The sequence below is a fragment of the Gorilla gorilla genome, chromosome 12 (genome assembly GCF_029281585.2).
Source record: "Gorilla gorilla gorilla isolate KB3781 chromosome 12, NHGRI_mGorGor1-v2.1_pri, whole genome shotgun sequence".
In the NCBI taxonomy this organism is placed as follows: Eukaryota; Metazoa; Chordata; class Mammalia; order Primates; family Hominidae; genus Gorilla; species Gorilla gorilla.
In genome coordinates this window covers 54,201,848-54,214,891 of record NC_073236.2, presented here as the reverse complement: position 1 = coordinate 54,214,891, position 13,044 = coordinate 54,201,848, and the positions used below count along the sequence as shown (strand labels likewise).

The 13,044-nt window shown below is 45.8% G+C and overlaps 1 protein-coding gene across 6 annotated transcripts in view; it reads left to right on the top strand.

The window, feature by feature from the left end:
• Positions 1-13,044, top strand: part of USP39 (ubiquitin specific peptidase 39) — a 46,089-nt gene that overhangs the window by 10,702 nt on the left and 22,343 nt on the right. For 3 of the 6 annotated variants that reach the window (XM_019020839.2, XM_055378173.2, XM_055378174.2), the window contains exons 2-5: positions 5,515-5,584; positions 7,783-7,877; positions 9,962-10,098; positions 11,853-12,005. Coding sequence is in view for 5 of the 6 variants with exons in the window: in XM_055378173.2 (XP_055234148.1) it covers positions 5,515-5,584; positions 7,783-7,877; positions 9,962-10,098; positions 11,853-12,005 (455 nt within the window). In the remaining variant the exon portion in view is untranslated. Of the gene's footprint in view, positions 1-2,391; positions 2,781-5,514; positions 5,585-7,782; positions 7,878-9,961; positions 10,099-11,852; positions 12,006-13,044 lie in introns of those variants that run through there. The other 3 variants (XM_019020837.2, XM_019020838.3, XM_063695734.1) reach the window with 3 other exon arrangements.

Sequence of the window (13,044 nt, the reverse complement as noted above, 5' to 3'; positions counted from 1 at the left end):
GTGACCGAGAGATCAGTTGATTTTTGTGGGGGTTCTCTGGGAGGAAGAGGATATCTTTGGGGCTGGGTAGATTCTTTAAATTTTTTTTTATTTTTTTATTTTTTTGAGGCAGGATCTCACTGTCGCATAGGTTGGATTGTAGTGGTGCAATCACTGCTCACTGCAGCCTCCACCTCTCAGGCCCAAACGATCCTCCTGCCTCAGCCTCCTGAATAGCATGCCACCATGCCCAGCTAATTTTAAAATTTTTTTGTGGAGACGGGGGTCTCTCTATGTTGCCAAGGCTAGTCTTGAACTCCTGACCTCAAGTGATCCTCCTGCCTCAGGCCTCCCAAAGTGCTGGGATTATAGGTGTGAGCCACCGTACTGGGCCCAGATCCTGTCTCTTGATTGTGGTGATGGCTTCATGGGTGTATATGTTACAGGAAAGGGATCCGTATTCAGACCCCAATGGAGGGTTCTTGGATCTTGTGCAAGAAAGAATTGAGGGTGAGTCCACAGTGCAAAGTAAAAGCAAGTTTATTAAGAAAGTAAAGTAGCCAGGTGTGGCGGCTTATGCCTGTAATCCCTGCACTTTGGAAGGGGAGGTGGGCGGATCACTTGAGGTCAGCAGTTCCATACCAGCCTGGCCAACATGGTGAAACTCTGTGCCTACTAAAAATACAAAAATTAGCCGGGCATGGTGGCAGGTGCATGTAATCCCAGCTACTCAGGAGTCTGAGGCAGGATAATCACTTGAACCCAGGAGGCAGAGGTTGCAGTGAGCCGAGATCTCACCACTGCACTCCAACCTGGGTGACAGAGCAAGACTCTGTCTCAAAAAAAATAAAAAATAAAGTAGTGAAAGTACAGCTACTCCATTGACAGAATAGGGCGTTCCTGAAAGTAAAAGGAGGAATGCATCCACCATGGCTACAATGCTTGTTTATATATAGGATAAAAAGATCACGGGGAGATGTGCTCTGCTACAAGGGTTTGTGATAAAGGATTAATTTTATTAATTATTATATTTTGCAAGAAGAAATATTATATTTAAAGCAAAATTAGGAATGCCTTTATTCTCCAGATATTGGGATATTAGGACACTCCCAAGTCTGGATCTGTTTAGTAAACATTATCTCTCTGTTCCCTTAACTGCAGACATCTCTAGGCTAGGAATACCTAACTTCCTGGGAATGCAGCCTGTCAAGGCCCAGCCTCATTTTCCTAACCCTCACTCAAGATGGAGTTGGTCTGGTTCAAACGCCTCTGACATATACCTCAAGTCAGAATTCAGTAAATTGCACACAGTGTGGTGTGGTGTGGTGTGGTGTGGTGTGGTGTGGTGTGGTGTGGTGTGGTGTGGTGTGGGTATGACGGAGAGTTTCACTCTGGTTGCCCAGGCTGGAGTGCAATGGGGCGATCTCGGCTCACTGCAACCTCTGCCTCCCGGGTTCAAGCGATTTTCCTGCCTCAGCCTCCTAAGTAGCTGGGGTAACAGGCTCGTGCCACCACGCCCGGCTAATTTTTGTATTTTTAGTAGAGACGGGGTTTCACCATGTTGGCCAGGCTGGTCTCCAGTCCTGACCTCAGGTGATCCGCCCGCCTTGGCCTCCCAAAGTGCTGGTATTATAAGCATGAGCCACAGCGCCTGGCCTAAATTGCACACTTTAAACATGTAGTTTGTTGTATGTCAATTATACCTCAATGGAACGGTTCAAACAAGCAAACAAGTTCAAGGCAGGTCCTGAGGTTAGAGCTGTATTAGCTTCATGGTAAATCCGCCTCTACCGGGCATTTGCGTTTTCATGGTACCAAGAACCTTCTAAAAGTAGAATTAGGGCTGTCAAGGGGATGATTTGGGAATGTCGCCTAGTTTTCCTGTGCAGGATTGTCAGCCCCCAAGCCGCGGAGACTGTGGGAAACGACCTCACGGTGGTGGTTTCGAGGCACAAATCTGGGGCCGAATGACAGCTTCTTTTTTTTTGAGACGGAGTTTCGCTCGTTGCCCAGGCTGGAGTGCAATGGCGCGATCTCGGCTCACCGCAACCTCCGCCTCCTGGGTTCAAGCGATTCTCCTGCCTTAGCCTCCCGAGTAGCTGGGATTACAGGCATGCGCCACAATGCCGGGCTAATTTTGTATTTTTAGTAGAGACGGGGTTTCTCCATGTTGGTCAGGTTGGTCTCGAACTCCCGACCTCAGGTGATCCACCCGCCTCGGCCTCCCAAAGTGTTGGGATTACAGGCGTGAGCCACCGCGCCCGACCTGACAGCTTTTATCCAGAAAACTGTCGCCAGTAAAGGTTCCCGTCTCAGTAAACTGTAAACGACAGTAGGCCCACAGAAGGTTCTAAGGGGAGAGGAAGCCAGTGCAGGAACAGCACCGCCCACAAATTTTCTGCAGCGTGATTTGTCCCTAGTGGCGACTCGTAGAGAGTTCGGGGCTCGCTACCAGCCCCTCTCCTGATTGGCCTTGTGCCGCGCGCTGGAGCGTGCTTGGCGCCTGCGCTGGACGACTCGGCTGGTAGTGGAGATGTCCGGCCGGTCTAAGCGGGAGTCTCGCGGTTCCACCCGCGGGAAGCGAGAGTCCGAGTCGCGGGGCAGCGCCGGTCGCGTCAAGCGGGAGCGAGATCGGGAGCGGGAGCCTGAGGCGGCGAGCTCCCGGGGCAGCCCTGTGCGCGTGAAGCGGGAGGTCGAGCCGGCTAGCGCGCGCGAGGCCCCGGCTTCTGTTGTCCCGTTTGTGCGGGTGAAGCGGGAGCGCGAGGTCGATGAGGACTCGGAGCCTGAGCGGGAGGTGCGAGGTGCGCGGGGCCGGGCCGGGCTAGGCGCGAGAGCCTCTTTTTTTCGCGTCCTTTTTTCTTGTCTCTAATCTTCCGCCAGGTCACTGCGCCGGAGTTGGGGGAGGGGTGGGGTTGGGGTGGAGAAGAGGAGGGATCCAGACTCGACGGTTCTGCTGTTCGACTTGTTCTGATGAAGACAGTACCCTTCTCAATAATCGTATAGTATTTCTTTTTTTTTTTTTGAGATGGAGTCTCATTCTGTCACCCAGGATGGAGTGCAGTGGCGCGATCTCGGCTCACTGCAACCTCTGCCTCTCGGGTTCAAACGATTCTCCTACCTCCGCCTCCCAAGTAGCTGGGATTACAGGCGCCCGCCACCACGCCCTGCTAATTTTTTGTGTTTTTAGTAGAGAAGGGGGTTTCATCGTGTTAGCCAGGATGGTCTCGATCTCCTGACTTAGTGATCCGCCCGCCTCGGCCTCCCAAAGTGCTGGGATTACAGGCGTGAACCACCGTGCCCGGCCAACCGTATGGTATTTCTAACTGCAAAAATCGTAACAACAGCAGCTTCCCTTTATCGAATGCCTGATGTGGGGGCTCAGTGCTGATTTTACAAGTGTTACTTCCTTCCATTTTAAAAAAGAATTTTTTTTTTTTTTTTTTTTTTTGCGTTTTAAGAGAAGCATGTCTCGCTGTGTTGCCTAGGCTGGTGTCGAACTCCTGGACTCAAGTGTTCCACTCGCCTCGGCCTCCCAAAGTGCTGGGTTTACAGGCGTGAGCCACCGTGCACGGCTTTCCTTCAGTTTTTACATATAAGGTCTTGTAATTTCTGTAATCAAGATATTCAGAATGCTTGAGCAATGGGCACCTCTACTAAAGTATGGATTATGTAGCACTTTTTAAGCTGAATAAAGTCTGGAGACAATTTTCCATTAGTCTCTTGAGTTTGTGCACGTACTGCGATGACTGCCTTTGCTCCTGGACTCTCGTTAAGGATGTTCGTGTAGTGAGCAGCTTTGGAAGATAGAAATGGTGTCTCCCTACAAAACGAGACAAGGGCACAATCCGTTATAAAAGATTTGGGGCAGGGTGTGGTGGCTCACACCTGTAATCGCAGCTATTCTATAGGATGAGGTAGAGTTCAAGACTAGGATAGGCAACAGAGCGAGACCTCGTTTGAAAAAATGGTTAATGGTTTAGATTCTCTAAGCACAGGGTTCGTCTCCTGTAAGGCAGCTCACTGTGTGCATGGGTTCTCCTCACTTTGCCTTGTGGGAATTCACTTGGAAAACTGACACCAATGCTATATTCCGGCTACTGTCATTACTCTAATAAACTGTCCTTTATTTCAGGCCAGGCAGTCACATGATTTCCATCAGCATTCATAAAACTGTGACAGGCTAACTTGTTAGCTTGCGAGTAGGGTAAGATCTGAGACCCACTCAAGTTTTTGACAAGTGGTAGATTTATAGATACACATGTACATTCTTCTATTTTTTTTTTTTTTTGAGACAGTTTCGCTCTTGTTGTCCAGGCTGGAGTGCAATGGCACGATCTCAGCTCACTGCAACCTCTGCCTCCCGGGTTCAAGCAATTCTCCTGTCTCAGCCTCCCAAGTAGGTGGGATTACAGGTGCATGCCACCATGCCCGGCTAATTTTTGTATTTTTTAGTAGAGATGGGGTTTTATTATATTGGTCAGGCTGGCCTCGAACTCCTGACCTCAGGTGAGCTGCCTGCCTCTGCCTCCCAGAGTGCTGGGTTTACAGGCATGAGCCACTCACCCAGCCACTCTTTAAACTATGTAGTACATTTGTGGCCGGGTGCAGTGGCTCACGCCTGTAATCCCAGCACTTTGGGAGGCCAAGGAGGGTGGATCGCAAAGTCAGGAGTTCGAGACCAGCCTGGCCAACATGGTGAAACCCTGTCTCTTCTAAAAGTATGAAAATTAGCTGGGTGTGGTGGTGTATGCCTGTAGTCCCAGCTACTCGGGAGGCTGAGGCAGGAGACTTGCTTGAATCCGGGAGGCGGAGGTTGCTGTGAGCTGAGATCGCGCCATTGCACTCCAGCCTGGGGGACAGAGCGAGACTCCGTCTCAAAAAAAAAAAAAACACAGCAAAAAAACGAAACACACAACTATATGGTACATTTGTATTACAATTAGTTTATTTTAGTGCTTGTGACATTTCATATTTTTCATGCTTTATGGGATTTCTTTATGTAAAATGCAAACAAATCTTCTATTGATTTTATGTATACCAAATATATTCTCCCAGTTTGTGGCTTGTTCTATTAGTGGGCTTTTTTCTTTTCTTTTTTTTTTGAGAGGGAGTTTTGCTCTTGTCGCCCAGGCTGGAGTGCAGCGGTATGATCTCTGCTCACTGCAACCTCCTTCTCCCAGGTTCAAGCGATTATCCTGCCTCAACTTCCTGAATAGCTGGGATTACAGGCGCCCACCACCATGCCTGGCTAATTTTTGTATTTTTAGTAGTGACGGGGTTTCACCATAGTTGGCCAGGCTGGTCTTGAACTCCTGACCTCAGGTGATCCACCCATCTCGGTTTCCCAAAGTGCTGGGATTATAGGCATGAGCTACCGCGCCCGGCTGGTGGACTTTTTTTTCAATATTGTTGCCACCCAAACAATAGGAACTCATCTTGATTAGTTTTTCCCATTTCTGTTTCTTTTTTTGTTCTGTTAGTTGGCCCTGAGTATAGGTTTCCCATTTTCAAAGCCTGTGATGATTTTCCTTTCAGCAAAGAATGGCCGAGTGGATTCTGAGGACCGGAGGAGCCGCCACTGCCCGTACCTGGACACCATTAACAGGTCAGTAGGACAGAGATGCTGAGGATAGCACAAGAACAATGGAATCTATGCAGAAAGTTTTTGGACTGTACAGTGAACAACACATTGACAAACTTTACTTTTTTTGAACCTGTCTAGAGAGTTGTGCTTCTTGCCATGTTACTCCTTATTCTTTGATTTAAAGTGTCAGAACACATGTTGTTAAAGAGCTTATTTTGCATTTGTATGTTGGGGTAACAGGATGCATAGTATCCTAAAATAACAGTAGCACATTGAAATATTTATGGAGTATCTAGTATGTGCTGGATACTATTTTGGGTGCCTGGGATTCAGCAGAAAAAAAACACAGAAATTTGTTTGAAAGCTGAGGTAGTTTACCTCATCATAGCATTCTTTTCTCTGATTCCCAGGTGGCATGTAGAATGTTTTTCAACCTGTATTGTAGGGGAATGTTCTACAATAATATAATTACTCTTGTAAGAGCTGGGTGTGGTGGCCCACGCCTTTACTCAGCCCTTTGGCAGGCCAAGGCAGGAGGATCCCTTGAGGCCAGAAATTTGAGACCAGCCTGGTCAACATAATGAGACCCATCTTTTTTTTTTTGAGATGGAGTTTCACTTTTGTCCCCCAGGCTGGAGTGCAATGGCCCGATCTTGGCTTACTGCAACCTTCGCCTTCCAGGTTCAAGTGATTCTCCTGCCTCAGCTTCCTGAGTAGCTGGGATTACAGGTGCCCGCCACCACGCCCAGCTAATTTTTGTATTTTTTTTAGAAGAGACGGGGTTTCATCATGTTGGCCAGGCTGACCTCAAACTCCTGAACTCAGGAGATCCACCTGCCTTGGCCTCCCAAAGTGCTGGGATTACAGGCATGAGCCACCACGCCCAGCCAGAGAGACCCATCTTTTAAAAAAACTTAAAAAAAAAAGTTATGGCCGGGTGCTTTGTCATGCCTGTAATCCCAGCACTTTGGGAGGCTGAGGCAGGCAGATTGCTTGAGCTCAGGAGTTTGAGCATCCTGGGCAGCATGGCAAAACTTCAGCTCTACAAAAAATAAAAAAATTAGCCAGGTGTGGTGGTGCACTCCTGTAGTCCCAGCTTCTTGGGGGGCTGAAGCAGGAGGATTGCTTGAACCTAGGAGGTTGAGGCTGCAGTGAGCTGAGATTGCGCCACTGTACTCCAGCCTGGATGACAAAGTGAGACCCTATCTCAAAAAAAAAAAAAACCAAAAAAGTTATAAGGGCTGTTCATTATGGTTGGCATGAGCCACCTGTGGCTTCAGTGGCTCCTGCAGTTGAAGAACTGAATTTTAAATTTTATTTAATTGAATTACAGTCAGCCTCAGTATCAGAATATGGAACCTGAAGGTACAAAGGGCCAGCTGTAAGGGGCTTGAACATTGTGGATTTTGGTATTTGAAGGGGTCCTAGAACCAGTGTCCTGTGGCTACTGAGGGACAGCTGTATTTTAAATTTAATTGTCAATAGCCACTTTGTCTAGTGGCCTCTAATAAATTAGACAGCATAGCTCTTTGGGATTATTATCGGTTAATTAAGAGTTACTATTTGAGAATAAATCTCTTTGTGGATTCAGTGGAGATAAGGTTTTTGTTCCTTACTGCCCAGTACTCACTTTGCACTTGAATAAATAGGTCTGTTTATAGGTATTCTGAAATTCTTCAGGCTTTCCATTTGTTTTTATGGATAAAAATACATTTTTATTTTGTAATTAATTATTATTATTTGTTTTTAAGAGAGGATCCCACTCTGTATCCCAGTCTGGAGTGCAGTGGTGGATCAGAGCTCATTAGTCACAAACTCCTGGGCTTAAGTGATATGTTTTTCTTTTATGCAAGGATTTATTCACCCTTTTTATGTCCTCTCCACCTCCAGAATGCTGTTGGGGTACTGTTACCTTAGTCTAACTTGTAGCTTTCCCTCTAGAGAAAGTGACTGCAATGGAAAGTCCTGAACTGGTTACAAACACTAATGAGAAAGAGGCTTGTGGGTATTATGTGTCTGGTGGAGACACCTCAACAGTGCTTTGGAGCATGGCGGGTGGAGGTGAGGAATAATCAGTGTCCCCCATGGTGTATATATGGTTGTGAACTGTTTTCTGAAGGATGTTATATGGTATCATGGGTCACAGAGCCAACACTGCTTCATTTGCGTGCCTTCCTACATGTCCATCCTATTTATTTTTTTCTGTTTTGTTTCCTTAGGAGTGTGCTGGACTTTGACTTTGAGAAACTGTGTTCTATCTCCCTCTCACACATCAATGCTTATGCCTGTCTGGTGTGTGGCAAGTACTTTCAAGGTAAGTAAGTTGTTAGAGCTAACTGCAGATCTGCTCCAGAGGGACTTTTTTTTTTTTTAAAGAAAGTAAGCTGTTCTCAGGAATCATATCTAATAATTTCTATTTGTTCCCAGGAAATTGAAATATTCTTAGAAAACCAATAAGAGGTTCTCTGACTGGTCAGAACCTGGATATATCTGTAAGGGAGAAAGAGCTAGTCATATGAAAGACTGTAATCTCAAAGACTCTGGGTTCTCGAATCTCTAATATATGTATTTTTTTAATTTTTACTTTTTTAATTTTTACTTTTTTAAAATTATTTTGAGACAGAGTCCCGCTTTGTTGCCCAGGTTGGCTCACTGCAACCTCCGCCTCCTGGGTTCAAGCAATTGTCCTGCCTCAGCCTCCAGAGTAGCTGAGATTACAGGCGCTTGCCACCATGCCTGGCTAATTTTTGTATTTTTAGTAGAAACGGGGTTTCACCATGTTGGCCAGGTTGGTCTTGAACTCCTGGCCGCAGGTAATCCACCTGTCTTGGCCTCCCACAGTGCTGGGATTACAGGCGTGAGCCACCGCGCCTGGCCTAATTTTTTTTTTTTAAGAGATGGAGTCTCACTCTGTCACCCAGGCTGCAGTGCAGTGACGTGATCTTGGCTCACTGCAGCCTCTTGACTCCCAAGTTCAAGTGATTCTCCTGCCTCAGCCTCCTGAGTAGCTGGGATTACAGGCATGCACCATCACACCTGGCTACTTTTAGTATTTTTTAGTAGAGACGGGGTTTCACCATATTGGCCACGCTGGTCTTGAACTCCTGACTTTAAGTGATCCATACTCCTCAGCCTCCCAAAGTGCTGGGATTACAGGCATGAGCCACCGTGCACGGCCACATTTTTTTAAAAGATGGGATTGTACTCTGTTGCCCAGGCTAGTCTTGAAATTCCTGAGCTCAAGCAGTGTGCTTGCCTGTACCTCCCAAAGTGCTGGGATTATAGATGTGAGCCATTGCACCCTGCTATCTGGCTAATTATTTTATTTTATTTTTTTGTGGAGACAAGGCCTTATTATGTTACCCAGGCTACAATTTTTTTTTTTGGAATATTCTTTAGCTCAAAGGACTTTTTTTATTCCATTTTTTTTCTGAAAATTTATCATTTCAACTCATTCACACCAAGCAGATGCCACATGTACATAGTATAGTGGAGGATTCAAATGAGGTAAAAACAGCTGCGCACAGTGGTTTACACACCTAATCCTAGCATTTTGGGAGGCCGAGGAAGAGAATTGTTTAAAGCCAAGAGTTCAAGACCCACCTGGCTAACATAGCAAGACCCTGTCTCAAAAAAAGAGATAAAAACTGTATTCTTTGCTCTCATAAGGAGCTTATAAGGAGTCAAGGTTGACATGTAAAACAACCAGTGAGTTCTGTTAGATCATAAAGATTACTGCTGGACTGTGGCACGGAGTAAAAATAAGTGCAATAGGAGTTGAAATGTGCAAAAATCAATGTTAGCTGGAGTGTTTATGTTGAGTTCATGGAAGAGTTGAGGTGGGACTTGAATTGGCAGGACATAGAGTTTGAATGGTTATGGGAGAGAGATTCTAGAAAGGAGTAACAACATGAAAAAAGTTACATAGATAAAGCATTGTCCTGAATATGGGCATTTAGAAATCCAGGACTGAGTGATGATGGACTGTCATAGGATATGTATGTATTTATGTTCGTGTGTATTTATGCACACATATATGCATAGATATTTCTAGTTTCATGTATATAGGAAAGTATATATGAATATATAGTTATATGTATTATATAGTTATATATATAGGTTATATATATTTTACATATATATTAAAAAATAGTGAAATTTGTTTCCCTAATCAATGTCTTAGGCCATGTAGAGAGTGAAGTAACTAGTGTGCTAGTCTTTCTTGCTAATTTTTTTATGAGAGAACTTCATGTGGAGGATTCATTTTATGAATGGCATAATATTTGTTTTTTGCGGATATTAACATGTTCCGGTAGAAAATAATGAAAGGAAAAGCAAACCTGATCTGCGTGTTCTAGTATCTGCCCTTCTATTACAGCTTTTCACCCTTCCCTACAGGCCGGGGTTTGAAGTCTCACGCCTACATTCACAGTGTCCAGTTTAGCCACCATGTTTTCCTCAACCTCCACACCCTCAAGTTTTACTGCCTTCCAGACAACTATGAGATCATCGATTCCTCGTTGGAGGATATCACGGTGTGTGTCTAAGAGGGTTGGTTTGGGGTCCATTCTTTAATAAGCCATCCCAGGGCTCCCAGGGGACTGCCCCACCTGAGGACAGGGAAGAATCTCAGTCCCTTTAGGCATCGAGAGGCTGCTTTCTCTTTTGGGAAGAACTGGGGAAACTGAGTAAGGTCAGAATTCATAATTGCAGCCTGTAGTTTGTAACTTAACTGTCATTTCTACTTGTAACATTGAGGGCTAGGACTGAAGAAATATGGGTGTATTCTGATGGGGTTTAAAGTGTTTTTGTGAAATTATTCTTCTACACTTTGAAGTAGGGATATGAATTGGTCCTGGTGTAGGACAGTATTTACCAAGCTGCACACCAGCTCCTGGCTGCTTTTAACATACGACGTGGCCAGAGCATCCAGCCACAGATGTCTCATCTGTGGGCTCTAGTTTGTGACCTGTAGCAAGAGACACTCATTGTACTGAGCATGGAAAGTCCTCTTGGGCTTTGATTAGTGTTGGGCTTTTGATTATTATTTTCCTTTTCAGCACGTGGGGTGTATTCATGGTGCCAAGTGCTCTGTTCTTGTTTTTGATTTTTTTTTTGAGACAGGGTCTCACTTTGTCGCTCAGGCTGGAGTGCAGTGGTGCCATCACAGCTCACTGCAGCCTCAACCTCATGGGTTCAAGTGATACTTTTACTTCAGCTTCCCAAGTAGCTGGGACTGTAGGCATTACCATCATGCCCAGATACATTTTTTCAATTTTTTGTAGAGATGGAGTCTCACTGCGTTGCCTAAGTTGTTCATGCTCTGTTTATTTTTAAGGAAAGCGTGGTATTTAGTCTTTGAAATACTGCTTTTTCTACTTGTAAAAGTTGTATAAGCCTATTATTAATAGTTGAGATTAAAATAGTTATGGACAGGCTTGGTGGGGAGGCCCACACCTGTAATCCCAGCACTTTGGGAGGCCGAGGCAGGTGGGTCATTTGAGGTCAGGAGTTTGAGACCAGCCTGACCAACATGATATGAGACCCCATTTCTACTAGAAATACAAAATTAGCCGGGCATGGTGGCACATGCCTGTAATCCCAGCTACTTGGGAGGCTGAGGCAGGAGAGTTGCTTGAATCTGGGAGGGGGAGGTTGCAGTGAGCCAAGATCATGCCATGGCACTCTAGCCTAGGCAACAAGAGCAAAACTCCGTCTAAAAAAAAAAAAAAGTTATGGTCAGTATTTATAGAGGGAAAAACTGGGCTAAATTCAGTGTTTCAAAGTGAGTTTGCGATTATCTCTGTCCAGTCTGTGACATAATGACTGTGGTAACTCTGTGCCTGGGAAGAGTCTGATCCTGCTCTTCCAGTACCAGGGACTCATGGAGATCCTCATTCCCACCCAGAGTGGAGGAAACTCTCCTGCTCCAAAGCTAGGTCCATGTGCTGCTCCCAGGAGGTTCTATCTGAGACTTAGACTGCCTTTAGGAACTTGAGTATTGTATGGTTTCTGGCAATCAATTTTCATGAGTTGACCAGACCTGAGGTCGGCGAAAAGACCTGGGATTCAGTGATTTTGGGATAGACACAGAGATCCCCTTGTAGATTAGCCATGGGAGAGGATCTACTCCGTCTTCAATCTTTACACCTACTGGTTCGGACTCTTTTTCTGTGTGTGGTGGGATGTTCATGGCCAAAGTGTTTTTTGTTTTTGTAGAAATTACTGTTACAGACATTTCTTGTGAACTCAGCTCTTAAACAACTTAGCATTTTCTTTTGCTTTGCAGTATGTGTTGAAGCCCACTTTCACAAAGCAGCAAATTGCAAACTTGGACAAGCAAGCCAAATTGTCCCGGGCATATGATGGTACCACTTACCTGCCGGGTATTGTGGGACTGAATAACATAAAGGCCAATGATTATGCCAATGCTGTCCTTCAGGTAAGATCAAGACGGGAACACTGAGGAAGAGAAGGACACCCAGAAGGCTGAGCACAGTGGCTCACCCCTCTAATCCCAGCACTTTGGGAGGCCAAGGCAGGCGGATTGCCTGAGGTCAGGAGTTTGAGCCAGCCTGGCCAACATGGAGAAACCCTGTCTCTACTAAAAATACAAAAATTAGCTAGATATGGTGGTGGAAGCCTGTAGTCCCAGCTATTCGGCAGGCTGAGGTGGGAGAATCACTTGAATCCGGGAGGCAGAGGTTATAGTGACCTGAGATCGCGCCACTGCACTCCAGCCTGGGGAACAGTGAGACTCTGTTTCAAGAAAAAAAAAAGAGAGGGACAGGAAATAGTATGTGTACTGGCCAAGAAATTACTGCCTTCAGCCAGGCGCAATGGCTCATACCTGTAATCCCAGCACTTTGGGAGGCCAAGGCGGGAGGATCACCTGAGGTCAGGAGTTTGAGACCAGCTTGGCCAACATGGAGAAACCCCATCTCTACTAAAATTACAAAATTAGCCGGGCTTGGTGGTGCATGCCTGTAATCTCAGCTATTCGGGAGGCTGAGACAGGAGAATCACTTGAACCCAGGAGGCGGAGGTTGCAGTGAGCTGAGATCACGTCACTGCACTCCAGCCTGGGCAACCAGAGCGAAACTCCTCCGTCTCAAGAAAGAAATTACTGCCTTCTTGTAGAGTATAGTCAGATGATCCTCAGGCACCAAGTCTTGCTAAGGACTCTACTTGAGTAATTGTTCTGCAACAGGCAGAGCATTCCTTTGCTCACTGGGCTGCTGTCAAATGGTGAGGCTTTTTCTAGCCTCTGGCTCATGGCCTCTGGAACTTCCAGGGAATGAGGGACCGAATCTGTGTTGCCTTGCAGTATCAAGTAAGAAACATGCCAGATGCATTTTTTTAAAAAAATGGTGTAGATATTTGTTGTGCTGGCTGATCAATGACTTTCTCCTGCCCATGTGCTCATAACCCTGAAATGGGAAAGGCAGAAAACCGAAGCTGTCCTATTTTCTTTTCTTTTC